Source organism: Chiloscyllium plagiosum, chromosome 29 (assembly GCF_004010195.1).
Source record: "Chiloscyllium plagiosum isolate BGI_BamShark_2017 chromosome 29, ASM401019v2, whole genome shotgun sequence".
Classification (NCBI taxonomy): domain Eukaryota; kingdom Metazoa; phylum Chordata; class Chondrichthyes; order Orectolobiformes; family Hemiscylliidae; genus Chiloscyllium; species Chiloscyllium plagiosum.
The window spans coordinates 14,924,464-14,942,724 of record NC_057738.1 but is presented as its reverse complement, the minus strand read 5'-3'; the positions used below and the strand labels follow the sequence as shown (position 1 = coordinate 14,942,724).

General features: G+C 38.8%; 2 protein-coding genes across 2 annotated transcripts in view; both read left to right on the top strand.

Annotated features, from left to right (window-relative positions):
• tdp2b (tyrosyl-DNA phosphodiesterase 2b) overlaps positions 1 to 11,484 on the top strand; it is a 41,781-nt gene extending 30,297 nt beyond the window's left edge. Inside the window, exons 5-7 of the mRNA XM_043719181.1 lie at positions 3,852 to 3,970; positions 6,375 to 6,545; positions 10,547 to 11,484. Coding sequence (XP_043575116.1) covers positions 3,852 to 3,970; positions 6,375 to 6,545; positions 10,547 to 10,825 — 569 coding nt within the window. The 3' untranslated portion in view covers positions 10,826 to 11,484. The remainder of the gene's footprint in view (positions 1 to 3,851; positions 3,971 to 6,374; positions 6,546 to 10,546) is intronic.
• Positions 11,485 to 11,658: 174 nt separating this feature from the next.
• LOC122564389 (dyslexia-associated protein KIAA0319-like) overlaps positions 11,659 to 18,261 on the top strand; it is a 119,328-nt gene continuing 112,725 nt past the window's right edge. The window contains exon 1 of the mRNA XM_043719179.1: positions 11,659 to 11,765. The gene's annotated coding sequence lies outside the window, so the exon portion shown is untranslated. The remainder of the gene's footprint in view (positions 11,766 to 18,261) is intronic.

The following is an 18,261-nucleotide window of genomic DNA, read 5'->3' as shown; positions in this document are numbered from 1 at the left end:
AAACTTTTTCCCGGGTACAACAGAGTGTTACAAGGGGACATAAATTTAAGGTGAAGGGTGGAAGGTATAGGGGAGATGTCAGGGGTGGGTTCTTTACCCAGAGAGTGGTGGGGGCATGGAATGCGCTGCCCGTGGGAGTGGTAGAGTCGGAATCATTGGCGACCTTTAAGCGGCATTTGGATAGGTACATGGATGGGTACTTAATCTAGGTTAGAAGTTCGGCACTACATCGTGGGCCGAAGGGCCTGTTCTGTGCTGTATTGTTCTATGTTCTATGTTTTAATAGCTACGCAGTTAAAAGTTCTGCACAGGGTTCATCTGGCACCGGACCGTCTGGCGAAGTTTTTGAAAAAGGGGCATCTTCAATGTGCCCCAAATGTAAAATAAGTGAAAGTACTCTTACCTATTGTTTCTGGACATGCCACAGGCTCCATGTTTATTGGAGTGCTGTGGCGGGAGAGATAGGGAGGGTATTGAGGACTGAAGTTAAAGTAGGCCCAATATCTCTCCTAGGTCTACCGAATTTATCATCCTTAGATGGGCATGGGAAGAAACTATTTAATATTCTTACTTACTGTGCACTGAAGAATATTCTGATGAATTGGGTGTCTGAGAGTCTACCGGACTTGCTGGGATGGTGGAAATTAATTATGGAGCACATTCCCTTGGATTTTTTTTTTTACAAACATGGTACACTCCACAACAGACCTTTTTTTTTATATAAGTCATGGCAGCCCTTTTTTTGTTGGCTATCTTAACCTCCAGGGTGTTTTTTTTTTAAACCAGTATGGTTAGATTTGTTGAGCCCTGGGCCCTGGATGGGGGAGCTCCTGAGTTAATGGGAGCTTTGCGCCGAGCATAGCTGTTTTGTGTTTTTGTGTGTCCTTTTTGTTTTGTTTTATCCATCTCTTATTTAAGAGAGAGATGAGAATTTTTTTATCTCCTGTTGAAAGGTTTTGTAACTCTTTTTCAAAAGGTATTGGAAACAGAGTTTTTGAACATTTTTAAGGCAGAGATAGTTAGATTCTTGATAAGTAACAGGGTGAAACCTTATCAGAAGTAGGCATGAATGTAGAGCAATCAGGAGAAAGTGAGAACTACGGATACTGGAGAGTCAGAGTCGAAAAGGGTGGCACTGGAAAAGCACAACAGATCAGGCACCAGCTGCGGAACAGGAGAGTTGATATTTCGGGCATAAGCCCTTCATCAGGAATGTGGAGAGGAGGTAGAGAGAAGAGAAATAAATAGGGGGTGGGTGTGGGGCTGGGGGGGAAGTTAGATGAAAGGTGATATGTGAATGCATGTAATTGTGATAGGTTGGTGGCGAGGCAGAAGTGGATAGGTGGGAAGGAAGATGGAGGAGGCTTGAGGGGCCGAATGGCCTACTCGGCTTCTGATTTGCATACTTCCATTTGAATTTGAGTGCCATTAGTTCACATGTTGATCCAACAATATAGAGTGGTGCAAATGCTGAGGTTCATTGGAAAAACTGATAATTTTGTTAATAATTTCTTAATTATGTTGTTATTTGTCAGTCACATTAAATATAATCTACAAGTGACTAGGGCCAAATGTGGTAATGAAGTTTATTTGACTTTCAACCTGGCTTTTTGATATTTGTTCAGACCTCTGAATTTGGCACTGAGAAATGTGCTGTAGATTTGAATATTCTAAGTAGCTTTTTATTGTATAAAAGTGTGCTTGGTAAAGTGTGTGGTTCTCCAGAACCATCCACTGAGATTCATTCTGGACTAGAGCAGAGTGGCAACAATAAAAGTGCAGATGCTGGAAATCTAAAGTGATAACATAACATAAATGGTATTAAGCATCAGTAAGACAGCAATAACCTGCTCGGTTAGGTTCTACCAGACCTACTCAACGCCTGAGGCCTTTACAATCTTGACCTAAATTTGGTCAAACAACTGAATTCAAGAGTGAAGGTGAGTGATTATTTTTGACATCAAGGTAGCATTTGACCAAGTGTGGTCTCAAGAAGCCTGAGCAAAACTGCTTCCAGTGGGAATTGGGGGAGAGGAACTGTCCACTGTTTGAAGTCATACCTAATACAAAGGAAGATTATTGTTGGAGGTCAGTCATCTCAAAGCCAAAAGCTCCTTGGTGTCCTAATATCTCTTAGTATCCTGGGCCCAAACATCTTCAGCTGCTGTATCAATGACCTTCTTCCTGTCTTTTAGTCAGAGATATGGGGATATTCACTGATGTTTGCAAACATTCAGCACCATTGATGGTGACTCAGATACTGAAGCAATTTGTGCCTGTGTATAGCCACACTTGGACAACATTCAGGCTTGAACTGAAAAGCGCAAGTCTCCTTTGCAGCACACAAGTGCCAGACAACCACTGTGTGAACAATAGAAAATCTAACTGTCTTCCCTTAGCAACACCAATACTGAATTCCCCCCAAACTGTATAAGTCCAGTGGTTGTTATTGATCAGATGCTGAACTGAACTAGCCACAAAAATACTGTGGCAACAGGATTGGGCTTGAGATAGAGAATACTGTGGTAAGTAACTCGCGTCCTGACTCCCAAAATCTGTCCATCATCTACAGAGCACATGTTGGGAATGTGATGGAATGATCTCCAAATGGCTGGATGGTGTAGGCTCCAACAACACTCAAAAGTTCAAGATTTGGAGGTGTCAGTGTTGGACTGGGGTGGACAAAGTTAAAAATCACACAACACCAGGTTATAGTCCAACACTTTTATTTGGAAGCGCTCGCTTTTGGAGCACTGCTTATTCATCAAGTGGTTGTGGAGTATAAGGACAGCATAATTTCAAATGTTCAATACCATCCGGGTCAAAGCAGTTAATTTGATTGGCACCTCATTCACCAGCTAAAACATTAACTCCTCCTTCAATTAGCAGCACACAAGTAACAGTCTGTACTATCTGCAAGATCTACATTCATAACAGCAAATCATTTAAACCTCCTTTGATAGCACCTTCCAAAACCTGTGATCTCTACCATCTAGAAGGACCAGGATAGTGTGTACATAGGAATGTCACCACCTACAATATCCTTTAAAAGACACCCTGACTTGAAATCATATCCTTGTCCCTTCACTGTCAGTCAATGTCCTGGAGGTCCCTTTCTTATAGTGCTTGGATGTCCCTATATCTCACACACTGCAGTGGTTCAAGAAGGCAACTCAACACGACCCCCTTTAGGGCATGGGATGGGCAAGAAGTGCTGGCCCAGCTAGCAATGCCCCACAGCCCATGAACAAATAAATAAAAAATAATTGGAAATGTTCATCAGGACATGTAGTATCCGTGGAGCGAGAAACAAATTCTTGTTTCAGACAGGTGACCTTTTTTTAGGTTCTACCTGATGTTTTCCTACTCCACCATGAGTTCTGATCATAGTTCATCAACATGAAACTTTATCTGTTTCTCTCTCCATGGGTGCTTCCTAACCTGATGAATGTTTCTAGTATTTTCTTTTCTAAGAACAAAACAAGTCTGAAGTCTTGTTTGTGTCCTGCTTCCATTGTCTCATTCTTGGCCATGCCTTCAGCTATCTAGGTCTCAAGCTAAAGAATTGCCTCCCTAAAATGTTGTGTTGATCTGCCTCTTGTTGTCTTTTCAGTCACTCCTTACAATTTACTTCACTTCATTAATATCTTTGTGTGGTTTATTGTCAACTTTTGTTTCACACTGCTGTAAAACTGGGATATTTACTGTTAACTTTGCAATATAAGTATGTCACTGTAAACTTCAAACTTAAGAAGATTTCTTGAATAAAATTAACTTTTCACTAAATGGGAAAGAGGAAGGAAAAGTTTTATTTAATAAAGAAATTTAGGAATTAATTTTTTTGTGTTTAGGAGATGAAGATGACTACTTCACAGCCATTATGCTGAGAAAATCTCGCGTAAAGTTATTGAAACAAGAAATAACACCTTTCCCAACTACCTCTATGAAGAGAAACCTTCTTGCTGTTCAGGTAGGAAGATGCAAAATTCCTCATCTAAAGAGGAATTTAATAATTGGTAAACAACTTATGTGAAGAAACTGCTTTGTGAACTTCACCCTAGTAATGTTTCTTGGGGGGGGGGGGGTGGCAAAACCTTCTAAAAGTGAAAACGTTTTTAAGCATCTATTTAAGTTCTGCAGTTGTAAAAGTTCTAAAGATCAAGCTTATTGGTAGGTAAGCATAGTGTGTGTTGCTCTGGCTTTATAAAAGGATGTGTTTGAGCAAAATTAGAGTAAGTAGAATAAAAAGTTATATCAGCAAACATGTTTTAATTGAGCTAGAATTGAAATAGAAAGCAATCTCATTAACTTGAGAGCCTCTAATCACTTTCCTACCTGTACAGTAATGTCTGTTATACCACAGGAATCTTTTCTTGATCCTCTCTCTTTTCCAGTTATGTGCTACCTTTTGGTGAGTTCAACCAATATGATGAAGGGTGAGATTTTGTATGCATACTGCTGTCAGCCAGCTGAAATCTATCTAGGAGAACGGCTCCAATCTGCTGACACATGCTTAGAATGCATTGCCTGAAAAGGTGGTAGATAAAAATATTCAAGAGTATTGAGTAAATTGTAGGTGTATTGGGTAAGATTGGAGATGAGAAGCTAACTGGATTGCTGTTTAACAGAGACGGTGCAGTTTCTGTTCTTTACGATTCTATCCCATCTTTCAGTTTAATTATAGTAAAATTGACGTCATTCTTTTTGCAGCTTTCCAGAAAGCATTTGCTTCTGGCTTTGATTTACATGTATTTACTGTCCTTTGTGGCTCTGCAGTTCTTGACTCTGAGCTCACCTGCCTCTTTAACACCTTCTATGTTGTGACGTGTATTTATCTTTGGTGCTGGGAGCGTATGCGATTTCGTTTTGAAGAAGAGGCAAATTTTTTTAAAAAATTCTAGTTATTTACAGTTCACCATTACCATCTACAACCCGAGATACAGATCTTCGCAAAAACCCTAAAACCCTTTGGGAATGTGTCATTTGTGTTTAAAACTGTATGGCAGCGAAAGTAGTTCCTGCAGTATAGCTGTGGGAAATTAAATCAGTCAATGGGAATTGGTACAGCATGATGTTTATAAGAAAGGCTATCATTGGTCACAAATCCAGATTAGGATGATGCCAATTGAGTCATTCCCATGTCTGTTATATCTGTTCATGGACTGAATCTATGAACACAATTTGTATCCTCTATTAATGGCATTTTAGCTAAGAAAAAAAGTTACTTTTATTAGGAGGTAGCTGCTGTTCCAAGCAGGAGTCCTCTATGCTAAAGTTCATGGAGACTCTGCTGTAAATCCTACCATAAATTCTGCCTTGCTACCACCTTTGCTACTGGAAGTTCCTTTGACAGCACATTCTAAACCCATAGCCACCTAGAAGCACAGAGCCAGCAGATGTATCGGTATACTATCACCTGCAAGTTTACCTCCAAGTCACAAAGCATCCTGACTTAGAGCAATATCACCATTCTTCACTGTCCTTGGGTCAGAATCTTGAATCTCACTCATGGCACTTTGTGTGTACCCACACCATATCGGCTTTAGTGGTTCAAGAAGGCAGCACATCAACACCTTTTTGTTGAGGACAGTTAGAAAATGCTGGCCTAGAGACACCCACATACAGTGAACTAATAAAACAAAATGCTCTTTTTCTAAAATAATTCTGTAAGGCTTAAAGTTGCCCTATCTTCGCAATAGGATGAACAAATTTGCATGGGTGCTCTTGCCCAATGTCCACTTTTCATGGAGTACAATTAATAAAGAAATTTGAAATGCATTTTCAAAACAAAAGGGAATTCCTAAAGCTAAATAGTTATTTTATTGTTCGTGTCCCTTTCCTTTTGTGTCCACTGTATCATGATACAGCTATTCAGATTTGAGGAAAAAGGATAAAGTTCAGTTTTTCGTTAGATTTTGCTAGCATCATCTTAACTCCAATACCAGGCAAATTTAATATCTAACTCTTCTCCCTCTCCAAGCAAACTGTACTGCTGAATATTAATGGATGATTCCCATCTGTTGTAGCTCTCGAGAGTTTAAAAATTTCTCCCTAACTCCCACTTCTCAAGAAAACTTGAATAAATTACAAGGGAGTCAGAACCCTTTACACAATATACTAAAATATAATTTTTGAATACCTTCTTGAGGTAGAATTGTAGATTGTGATGTTCCAACATTGCACTTGGCAGTTTCATAGAAATAATGAAAAACCACTTCCTGTGGCAAGTCCAAAGCGGATGCTGTCTGACCTGCTGTGCTTTTCCAGCGCCACACTTTTTGGCTCTGATTTCCAGCATCTGTAGTCCTCACCTTCTCCTAGTTTAATGAAAAATTATGTCAAACAAATATCTTCTCTGCCTCTCCTTATTGCAGGTAAACATTGCAGGAAATGAACTCTGTTTAATGACTTCCCACCTGGAGAGCACTAAAGCACATTCAAAGGAACGAGTCAAACAGCTTGAGATTGTACTAAGGAAAATCAAAGAAGCACCAGAAAGTGCCACAGTAATATTTGGTGGTGACACCAATTTGAGAGATCAAGAGGTGAGTTTGTTACTTAAAGTACGTTAGCTTTTTTAATATCTGGCTTTTATTGGATTAAATAGGATACATAGCACAGAAATATGCCCCTTGGCTCAGCCAGTCTATACAGGTGTTTATGTTTCACTTGAGCCTCTTCCCCTCTTTGTTATCTAAATCTTTGTTGTAAGCCCCATTCCCTCCTCCCTTTATGCTTTCAGATGTTGATTTAATTTATTTTGTTTTTTTTTCTATCTTTGTCATTTATCGAGACCCCATGTACATGCTTACTGGAGTAGAAATGCAATAAAGGGAGGGGTAAACCGTAGTGATGTATGGTAGCCATGCTAACACTTGACCTTCTAATCCCCATTCGCCTGAGCGTAAAGCTTTCTTTTAGTAATGCACTTCTGTTCAAGAGATTCTGCTTTTGTCCCAAGAGGCTGTTCCTTAGTTAACTCTTTTTTTTTCTGAAACTTGCTTTCATTCATGTCTCTTTCTTTACTTTCACACCTCTTGTGTGAAAACTATTTTTGTAGCCACTTTCAAGGAACCTTCTCTATTTCTATTTGAGTTTAAGATCCAGAAAGAAATTTTATTTTTTCCACTTTGAAAAAGATCACACCTCTTCACTTTGTTATTAATAAGAAATTCCATACTTGGATTCAAAAGAAAAATTATTGCTTTGACAATAAGTTAACTCTGAGCTGAATTGAAATATGTTATTTAGTGAAAAAAAAAGGCATTTTAAAGTAATCATGAACAAAACCCTTCTGCCTCTGCCCTGCCATCCTTCATGTGTATATTTAATTTGCATGAGAGGTGAAGGACTGTCATAAAGGAGTTATAAAATGAAAACAGGTGAAATTGGTCTGGCCTGTCAGCAAATATTTTTCATTGCAGCTAAATGTATCTTAACATTTTTTGCTCAGCTTCTTCCAATCTCCCTTCAACTCCTTTTCCTTCATCATTTTTCCAATCTCACCTTGTTAGTTTTAGTCTCAGTCACCAATCCTGGAAATGAAATCCTACAACTTACAATTCTGCCCTCTGGTCAAAATATCTAACATTTGGTCTTGTATTTGGGCTCCTTGTTCTTAACTCCCTCAGTGCTGGAAACCATCTTCTCAATTTAAAAACAAAATGGAATATTTAATTTAAATTTTGAAATTGCTTCCAGACAAAACAGTTGCAACTCTGTAGGTTTGCAACTCATAATATTAGCAAATAACCGATTATCACTTTCTCTCATGGTATCATAGCTGCATGTTGATGAACAACATAAATATCAGTACAGCAGCTTAGTGATTATCTTACTGTTGCTCATAACTGCTCCCTCAAAGACATCGCCTGTTATACTACATCACATTGTCTGCTTTGCATCATCCCGAGTTATTCACTGTAGCTCATTTGCAACCATGTATGATGTCCAAATCCAATCTTGGTTAACCTGTCTGTAGCCACAGGTTTTTTTTTTTTGCAGGTGCCCAAGGATCCACATTTCAAATAATCTATTTTATTCAACAGATTATTTTTAAAAATTGTCCATGTTTCTGAGGCATGCAGGAAGTAGGTAGAAAGTGAGTAGCTTATGCATTTTATTTCCTTGTACCAAGCTTGAATTTTCTTGTTTTTTATGCATTCTTCGTCATCTTGAATTTTATTTTCAGTCTCTCTATCCTTCTGTTGACTTTGACATCACATCTGCCACCTTTTTATAATCTTTTGTCCTAAGTAAATAGACTTAACTACGTGTTATCGGTCTATTTATTCACAGACCAAGACTAACAATCCAGAAGCATTAGTTAAATCCCATCACTGCAATTAAGGCTTTTAAATGTGATTGATTAAACTTGGAATTAAAACTTACTCGTGTCAGTAATTGAACATACTGGATTGTCATAAAACTAGTTTTTATTGTGGAGTCAGGATGGAATAAGCTGCTATCATTCCCAGCAATGCGGCTACATCTTAACTGACTGACTTGTTAACCACAAAGCAATTTTATTAAAATTGCTATGAAGTTGGTATAATTAAGAAAACTTGACAGGCACAGCTCTTCATGACCTGAAAGGAGCAAAGGCTCACCTACCCCTGTCAACTTTGCAAAGTCCTCACTAATGTCTGGTGACTTGTGTCGAAGTGGCATTTTAATAGCCAAAGCTAAGCAATTCCAAGACCATTCAGATCAGACGGCTGTGCAGTTCTGCCTCTTTTTAAATAGATAATGGTAGTGGATAATAAACAATGAAAAGGGAGAGGAAGTGTCTTCAGAAACTTTTCTCTCAATGATTTGGGAATCCATCATGTGAATTAAGAAGATTAGGTTAAGCATATGCAGTTATTTTTCAGCCAGAGAGACAGAGATGATCCAACTCAGCCACCTCCTGGTGCCAGTTTTCAGTCAATTTTTGATTCATTCCACAAGATGCGAAAAAATGGGCTCTGGCGATATCCCAGCTTTGGTGCTGAAGACTTTTGCTTTGTAACTAACCATGCTCCTGGCAAGACTTTTCCAGAACAGTTCTAATACTAGCATTTAATTGACAAGTTAAAAATTGATCAGGTGTGTTCTGTCCACGAAAAGTAGAACCCCAGTTCAATCCAGTCATTTACTACCTCATCAACCTACACTCAATAGCAAAATAATGGAAGATGGCTCTTAAAAAATGATAACTTGTTCACTGGGACTTTAGTTTAGGTTCTGCCAAGGCTACCTTGCTCCAGACCCCAGTACAGTTATGTTCCAAACATTAATTGAAGAGCTGAATTCTAGATGTGAAGTGACTGTCCTTGTCATTAGGGCAGCATTTGATCGAGCATGGACTTGCTCTCTCACTCTCTCAACAAGTACTCACCATCTGACTCTTCAAACCTTGCCCGGTATTGACAAGACTTATTTAAAGTACATGATACGCTTATGTGAATGGTTGAGCTTTGGCAGCACATTAAATTAGAAACCACCCAATCCAAAGGAACCCATTTGATTTACACGTCATTTATCACCTTAAACATTGAGTTTCTACATCAATGGTGCACAATATCAGCAGTTTGTGTTTACCAGATGTACTGCAGTGACTTGCCAAGGTTCCACCTTTCAAAGTACTTGACTATGTGAAGAGTTAACTGAAAGCCCTACTGTTTCTCTTGTTATGGCATTAGACAGTGATATATCTGCTGAGTATTTACTGTGTGCACATTGACCCTTTTGATTAAAATCTTGTTCCATTTTGACAGTAGTTAGTGATATTAGACCAGCACAGTATGCACAGTAACTGATAATTGAGACCACCATGAAAACTCTGATTGCAACTCCAAAAGGCAGATGTTCACTGAAAATATTTGATGTTTTAACAGACTTTTGTTGCACTGGCAAAGTATGGTGCCTCATTCTCTTGCTTTATCTTCATCCATACTCTGTCATCTAGTGCTGCTTTTGTAAGGGAGCAGCTATTAGCATGAACATGCCTCAGTGGGGAGGAGTGTCGCAGGAACTCAAAAATTGCCTATGGTATGATAATTAATGGTAATTCTGTTTTGTTTTACTTTTATAATCAATTACACCTAAACAATTTGTGATTTATTATGCAATTTTCTTTTGAACATTTTTACTAATATGGTTCAATTTTATACTGGAGTAAAGGGACTGATCTTCAGGTTTCTTTATAAAAGTCTAGAATTTTTGTAACCGAGAGCATTTACAATCTCTGCTTTCATAAACCCAACTATCCAAAGCACACTTTCTAAAAACTTCATTCTGATGTCAACTCACAAATAAATAAAACAAACAATTATTAGCTTGGAAGTATTTTGAAATACTAAGTATCTTTGTGCAGGAATTACCAAAAGTAACTTGTCAATTGCTACCTCACTAGATGCTGGAAAACCCTTGGCTTCCATCCAGTGTCAGTCTAAGATGTTGAAGGAGGAGGCTTGTGCATGTCAACATGTGACTTCCATTGAAGTACTCTCTCTTACATAGTTTAGGATCTATCATCTTTTCTCAACATGTGTTTTATTTGCAGGTTACAAAGGTTGGAGGTTTGCCGGAAGGTGTCTTGGATGTCTGGGAGTTCTTAAACAAACCTGAACATTGTCGATATACCTGGGACACTAAAGCTAATAATAACCTAAAGGCTCCTTACACTTGCAGACTCCGCTTTGATCGTGTGTTTTACAGGGAAGCCAGTGAAGGTCAGATAGTTCCACAACAAATGACCCTTGTTGGACAAGACAAGTTGGATTGTGGGCGTTTTTGTAGTGATCATTGGGGGCTCCTTTGTGACTTTGATGTCATATTGTGAGTCTTAGCTGTGGTGGGTAGAGTAGAAAGCAACACTTAAAATACAATTACATGTGAAATCTCTACCAAGATGATTTGTAATAACTCAGTCAGAATATTTTCTGGGTGATCAGGTGTCTTATCATGTTTTCCTCATTAAAGTGATCATGCTAGTTCATGCTTGAGTTCACACTCTAATTTCCTGAAGAACGAGAGGAATAGATTTAGTGAAACAGGAACGTTTACGCTATGGTGATATAAGCATAAAGTTGTATTTTTGGAACGGAGATTCTAATAGGCTGTGTGCGCATAATGCTGAAGCAGAGTTCTTTCAGTGATCATTGTTTCATTTATTAGCACAACTGTTGTCTTGCTGACTATAACTTAATTGCCCTGCAGTGTGTTTTTAAAACATTATGGCAGAATACCTTTTAAGTTGCTGCCTTGTTTCTTCATCAAGATAGCCATGTTCAGAGAGCTTAGGAATTTTATGCTGGTGTATTTTTGCAGAGTGCAGATGACTTCATGATGCATTCTGTAAAATGTAATCCTGAGCTCGTGAAGATAGCAGAAGTTACCTTCCTCTTAAATGTCAATGTGTAACTGATGATCTTTGCTTTTAAGTCTGTTCCTAATTTTAATGTTGTGAATAAAGAAACCTTTTAGCCACCTATAAAGAAATCAGACTGCATTTTATTTTGCCAAGAAAATTTTCATGAGTGAAATGTAATTTTTCTTTGTTGAAATGGTGCAGTGATGCAAAGTGATAGAAAAATAAAGCACTGTAGTGTATAGGATGGAAGTTCCCTTTCAAAGCTCTCAGTTTCTGATTCCATTGTGCTGTGTGGATGGCAGGTCAGATGGGCGAGTATTTGCAAGGACACCAAGTGATTTAGAAACTGATGGAGAAAGGAAAACATTCACCGAAGCTCAAGAATTGTTACCTGAACCTTCTTTAACAGGTGTGATATAAATGAATTCCATATGGGAGAGGGCTATTGTACATGTGTTACAGCATGCAAGCTATTCCATTGCCACTTAGTTATTAGTGAGGAAAATAATCGATTCCGGTTTGAATTTATTTAGATTTGTTGAGGCCACTAAGCACAGAGTAAACAGTTTGTTTTCCCTGTGATTCTGGAGTCAATAGCAGTTATTTTTACATATAGCATTGTATGATTTTAGTTTCCTGGTGTTAGTAGAAATTTAGATTTTTAGATTCTAAGGGTTAACTGGTAAATGCTAGAAATAAAAGGCAGGTTTCAACTTTGTATGGAATAAACCTTCTGCCCCGATGTGTGTCTCACTCTTTTGGGAACTTCCAACTTCCAGCAATGAGAGACAATACACACAACTGGACAACAACGTCAATTATCCATAGTTTTCTACATAGTGAACTGTACTAATGTGTGAATGTTGAGGAAGGCTGGTATTTAATGCCAATCTTAATTGCCATTGTGGTGGCTGAGTTTTCTGACCTATTGCAGTCCTTTTGTGAAGGTGGTAATGTTAGCATATCCAGAAAAATGACACCCCACTTTTCAGATTATTTTCCTGCATTTATAAGCAAAGTCTGAAACCTTCCATATGCTGTCTTGTTCTTGAATTTTCCTGAACTAATTTGTCTTTTTGATCTTCACCGAAGACTTATAAATAAAGTTATGCTTATATGTGACGTGGATTGTTAGGGATGGAGATTTCAACTTTTGATTGTTTGGGTGGTCAGTTGGCTAAACAGTTATCAAATTTGGAAAGGGTGAAATACATCTTGATAGTTTGTGTTCAGTTAGTTGGTAAAAGAATATATTTATGAATGAAATTGGTCAGTAATGCAGAGTGATAATGCATATTGGTCTTTTACCATATCAAACAGGTGGCATTTGTTACAATGTTCATCAAGCCATTGTAAATTCTGATAAAAAGGATGGCTTTGGAAATCTGTACTCGTGTGAAATTGACAAAAGTACTTACTATTTAGGGCTCCTACTTTCTAATATCTTTCATCAAGTTGGTCAGAAATGGTGAAATGTATGATTGGAGTTTTGTAATATTAGTAGGCAGAAAACCTGCCATCACCGACTGAATGAAAGATCTTTCGATAAAAGGATCCACAGTGCTAACTGGATCTTCTAGAAAGTGATGGAATTCCTTTAGTGTGGTGAATGCCGTCACAACTCACTGGAATGGCACGCTGAAAATCAAGCCCCACTATTCCGAGAGTCATCACAAAAGTTAAAGGTTTTAAAATAAGTACATAATTCTCCAATTTAATTGATTTTCAGACCAGGTTGATAGAAAGCACGGACTGGATTTCTGTACTTAACAAGAATTACTATTTATTACAAGTAATTAGACTCGAGCTACAGGTAAATAGTTATAAACTTAAGTGTTATAAACTAAATAACACTACAAATTAAAACATTTTCCCTTATCAACTCCCCCTTGCGTCTGTGTGTGAATGCACACACGTAAGCAGATGAAAAAAATAGGTTATGGGCAGAGGAAAAGTAGTTTATGAGCAAAGGAAAACTGAAGCAGTTCAGTGGTTTTTATTCATGTGTTGTGAGATAGTCATATGATTCTTTTACTGGTCAGAAGTTTGCAGTTTTTTTTTCCACATGTTTCCACCGGTTTGCAAGATCTTCCCTCTCCACATTCCTGATGAAGGTCTTCATCATTTGACATGATGTCAAATTCAACTGGACCATCCTGGACACCTCCCTCCCCTTCCTGGACCTCCATCTCAATCTCTGGCAACTGACTAACCACAGATCTCTTCTACAAACCCACCAACTCCCACAGCTACCTGGACTATACCTCCTCCCACTCTGCCTCCTGTAAAAACTCCATCTCTTATTCCCAATTTCTCCACCTATACCACATCTGTTCCCAGGATGATCAGTTCCACCTTCAAAGACTGCAATTTCCCCTCCCACACGGTCAATGATACCCTCCAGCGCATCTCCTCCATTTTGCGCACCTTCGCCCTTAAACCCACCCCTCCCAATGCAATACGGACAGAAACCTGCTGGTCCTCATCATCCTCTGTATTCATTGCTTAAACCTCCCGCCACTTCTGCCATGTGCAAATAGATTCTTATCTCCTCCTCTCCACCCCCCCCCTCCCCCCCACAACTAGGGACATATTTCCCTCCCGATACAATCAACATTTCAAAGAGACCATTCCCTCTGCGACTCCCTTGTCAGATCCACAGCCCACACCTTACTCTGCCACCGCAAACAAGTGCAAAATGTGTGCCCACACCTCCCCCCTTACCTCCATCCAAGGCCCCAAAGGATCCTTCCACATCCAACAGAAATTTACCTGTACTTCCACAAATGTCACCTACTATATCCGTTGCACCCGATGTGGTCTCCTCTACATCGGGGAGATAGGATGCCAACTTGCAGATTGTTCCAGAGAACATCTCTGGAACACCCACACCAACCAACCCCTCGCCTCATGGCTGAACATTTTAACTCCTCCTCCCACTCCACCAAGGATATGCAGATGCTGGGCCTCCTCCATCGCCAATCCCTAACCATCTGACACCTGGAGGAAGAATGCTTCATCTTCAACCTTGGGACCCTGCAACCACATGGGATTAATGTGGATTTCACCAGTTTCCTCATTTCTCCCCCCCCCCCCCCACCTATCCCAGTCCCAAGCCTCCAATTCAGCACTGACCTCTTGACCTGTCCATCATTTTTCCCATTTATCCGCTCCACCCTCCTCTCTGACTTACTACCTTCTCTCCCACCTTCATCTACTTATTGCATTCTCAGCTATCTTCCCCCTCCCCTAGCCCAACCCCCCTTGCATTTATCTCTCAGCCGCCAGCCCACAAGCCTCATTCCTGATGAAGGGCTTATGCCGAACATCTATTCTCCTGTTCCTCGGATGCTGCCGGACCTGCTGTGCTTTTCCAGCACCATACTTTCGATTATGTTTGGCATGGACTGCTTCGACTAAAGAGTCTGTTTCCATGCTGTATGACTTGAGAGTATTTGCCTTACGTATGTACTGTTTAAAGCAGTTATCAGAACCTTTGAATTTCAAAATATTGCAGCTGACTGCTGTGGAAAAGAGTTGTGGTCTGCCTTCTGCACTATGAAAGAACTCCGAAGGCCTTGTGGGTTGTGGTGTTTGAGGGCCACCTGAGCCGAAGCTCCTCTCTGCAATACAAGCTCCCTCCTTTTCATTTCGAAAAAAGAAAGTGTGGTGTGGCAATTTGCATGAGAGAGTCTATCAGCATGATCTAATTGAATGGCAGAACATGCCTGATGACTTGAACAGGCCTAATCCTGTTGTTATGGTCCTATCTCTCCAACCCCCCCAAAAAAAACTTTGGCCCCAACCTCTCACCAGTCCATTAGGCCTCGAGCTCACTGGAATCTGAGTATCTACTGCAAGATCTGGACTTGGCCTTGCTCTAACTCTGCTGCATAAGTCTGCCAGTGGCTGGCTTATGATCTCCTTCAGATTGTTTGCGGAGAGTCACACCTAGCTGTCAAACTTGCTTCTGAGCAGTGGACTAGGTTGGAAAACAAAAGGTCTTGAATTTGAGCATATGGACTTCCTGGCCAAACCTCATTTCTCCAGACTGTCAAGTCCTCCTTCAGATGAATGCTCGAGCCATTTACTGATACTCTTTGCACAATGCTGATTGATCTGCTGAGTATCATCAGAATTTCCTTTCCTAAAATTTCAGGTTTCCAGCATGAGCAGTATTTGCTTGCTCTTTAAGGTTATGCGTCGTAAAACAGGAAATTTAAAACGTGTACAGGAATGAGGGATACACACGAGTAAAAGTGGAAACCAAAGGACTTAAGTTAGCTTACTGATCATCAAGTGTGTGCCCAGGCAGCATGATGCTGTTAATGATGTGATAAATATAATATGTAGTACATTTCAAATGCATTAAAGTTCAAATAAATAACTCTAACCTTTTATTGCACATTGATGAGCTGCATTTAGAATACTACATATAGTTTTGGGAACTCTGTGTTGGACAGCAATTAGTGAAGTTTGTTTCCTGTGTTGTGTACAAGGTGTTATTTTATTACATTGTTGTTTGTGCAGTGTTACACATTGTTCTCCCCACAGTATTGTCATGCATCCAGCAACTCTGTTTTCCACAATTGGTTTATAAGTTGGAAATAGTTTTGTCTTATCCTGGATTGTGTTGGCAACAGAAAGATATTTTAATGTGTGCAGGTCAACTATCTAATTTTAACCCATTACACAGACTCCCTATGTTTCAACCTGGTGAGTATCATTTGTTCATCTTGGGTTCAGAAGAACAATCCAGCCTTTCAACAACACCAGGCACTAGGAAATGGTTTAGAGGACAATCAGGATGGTTTCAGGTATATAAACATGATGATCATGATGTGCAAAGAATGTATCGAGTCTGATTCAGAAAGTGGACGTGAGTCCATAGTACCACTTTAAGCAAGTATGTCAAATTATGCATTTCAGGTTTTCCATACTTTCTCAAGCTATTAAAAATTGTAGGCATCACTTTTAACAGGAATCTGCTAATTAAGTGGGGGAAATTATTCAAATTTTCCTCAAAACAGCAGTCAATAGTGATATAAACAATTTTTCCTTTTTGGTTTAATGAGTCATGACCAACAGAATAATGGGAAGAAGCCTAAAACTAATGGTCTTCCTGCTATTATATATCAAACATTACTATTGCCACCAGTGACGAATTCTCAGTAAAGACATTTTTCAGTAACGTTTTAAAGTGAGTCCTCAAGTTGAGATAGTTAAGAGGGTCTTAAAATGCTCTGAAGGATTTTTTCTTGGATTATTTAAGATTTTGGTTTATATGTTTTATTGGCAAGTTAATAGTCTTATTCTGAATACGTAGTAGCCCTTAGAAAATTGTCAACCACTGCAGGATTTCAGCCACGTATCCCTTTTCAGATCCTGATACAGTAGGCTGATGCAGCAAATTCATACTGCAGCAAACTCTAAGTCTAGTCTGACATGGAAAAGGTTAATTTAACTGATTTTTAATGAATCAATTAATACCTATTTTGACTATTACCTTACTAGTGATTACATTCTAAATTGACAAATAGTGCAAGACCATTCTCTTCTGCATTTTCCAAGAAAGGAATTTATCTTTTTTAATTCCCTCTGCTCCCTTTCATGCAGGAACGGTTTCAGTTTGTTTAACTTCATTCATGAAAGATTGATTCTCAGATCTTTTGGAATGAAATATCTTTCAATTGCCTAGATGCTTTCTGGAAGGTTGGGTCCATTACTTCAGAGTAGCCATTAATTCAGGCTCATTTCCTCATGGGACCTTTTAACAGATAACAGCCTGTTCTCAAATTTTGAAATATGAAGAGCAGTTCTCAATAATGACTCTATTGTCATGCCTTTGAGATGAGATTTTATTGTAAAGCGCATAATGAAAAGTTGAATCAGTTTATGGTTCAGGAAGACTTTACGGTTGTAAATTAAAATATTCTGACCATCTTTATTTACGAATTGTTATTAAACCTGACTTCAACAAAGCTGATTTTGCGGACTTGCCTACCTATCGTACCCTTGTTATTTGGAAATCTCTTGTACTGTGGATTTCTGATCCTAAGATTTGTGAAAAGGCCTGGGTCATTTTTATTTAATTGTTCAGGCTTTAACACTGTTGGATCTTTTGTATTGATTTCCACATTAAATAATCCTACGGAAATAAATTGTGAGGAAGGCTACAGAAGGTGATAAATTTAAAAGACAATTGTGTGGCTTTCTGGTTAGATAGTAGGTAGGGGGTTAAATTTCATTGTGGCACAGCGGATAATTCACTAACTTCTGTGGCACAAGATTTAGGATTCTACATTGTCAGAGGTGCTGTCTGTCAAATAAGACATTGAATCAAGGGTTTGTTTGCCTCTCAGTGGGAATGCAAGATTCCATGGCTGTATTTATAAAGAGATCCGGGAGGGGCCCTTGGTGTTCTGGCCAATATTTATCTCTCAATCAATTTCATGGACTATATGATATTTGGTTATTATCACATTTCTATTTGTAGGAGCTTGCTGTATGCAAACATGATTGTCACATTTCTTGCATTGCAACAAGTGATCATACCTCAAATATTTAATTGACTGTAAAACACTTTGAAATATCCTGTGGTCATGAACAGTACTATATAAATGTAAGTCTTTCTTTTATCTATCAAATATATATAACTTTATTGTACCTCAAGGTCATCTTCTAAAAATGTCTTGTGTTTTTACATTCCTTGCACTTAAAATAGTCAGCTTTCACCTTTAACTCTGAGATTTTTTTGTAAATAAATTTATTTATTTTAATTGTTAAATTTTAGTTTTAAATTTAGACTTCCTCAATTTAATTTCACCTTTAAGTGATTAGCCATGATCATATTGAATGGTGGTTCAGGCTCGGAGGGCAGAATGGCCTGCTCCTGCACCTATTGT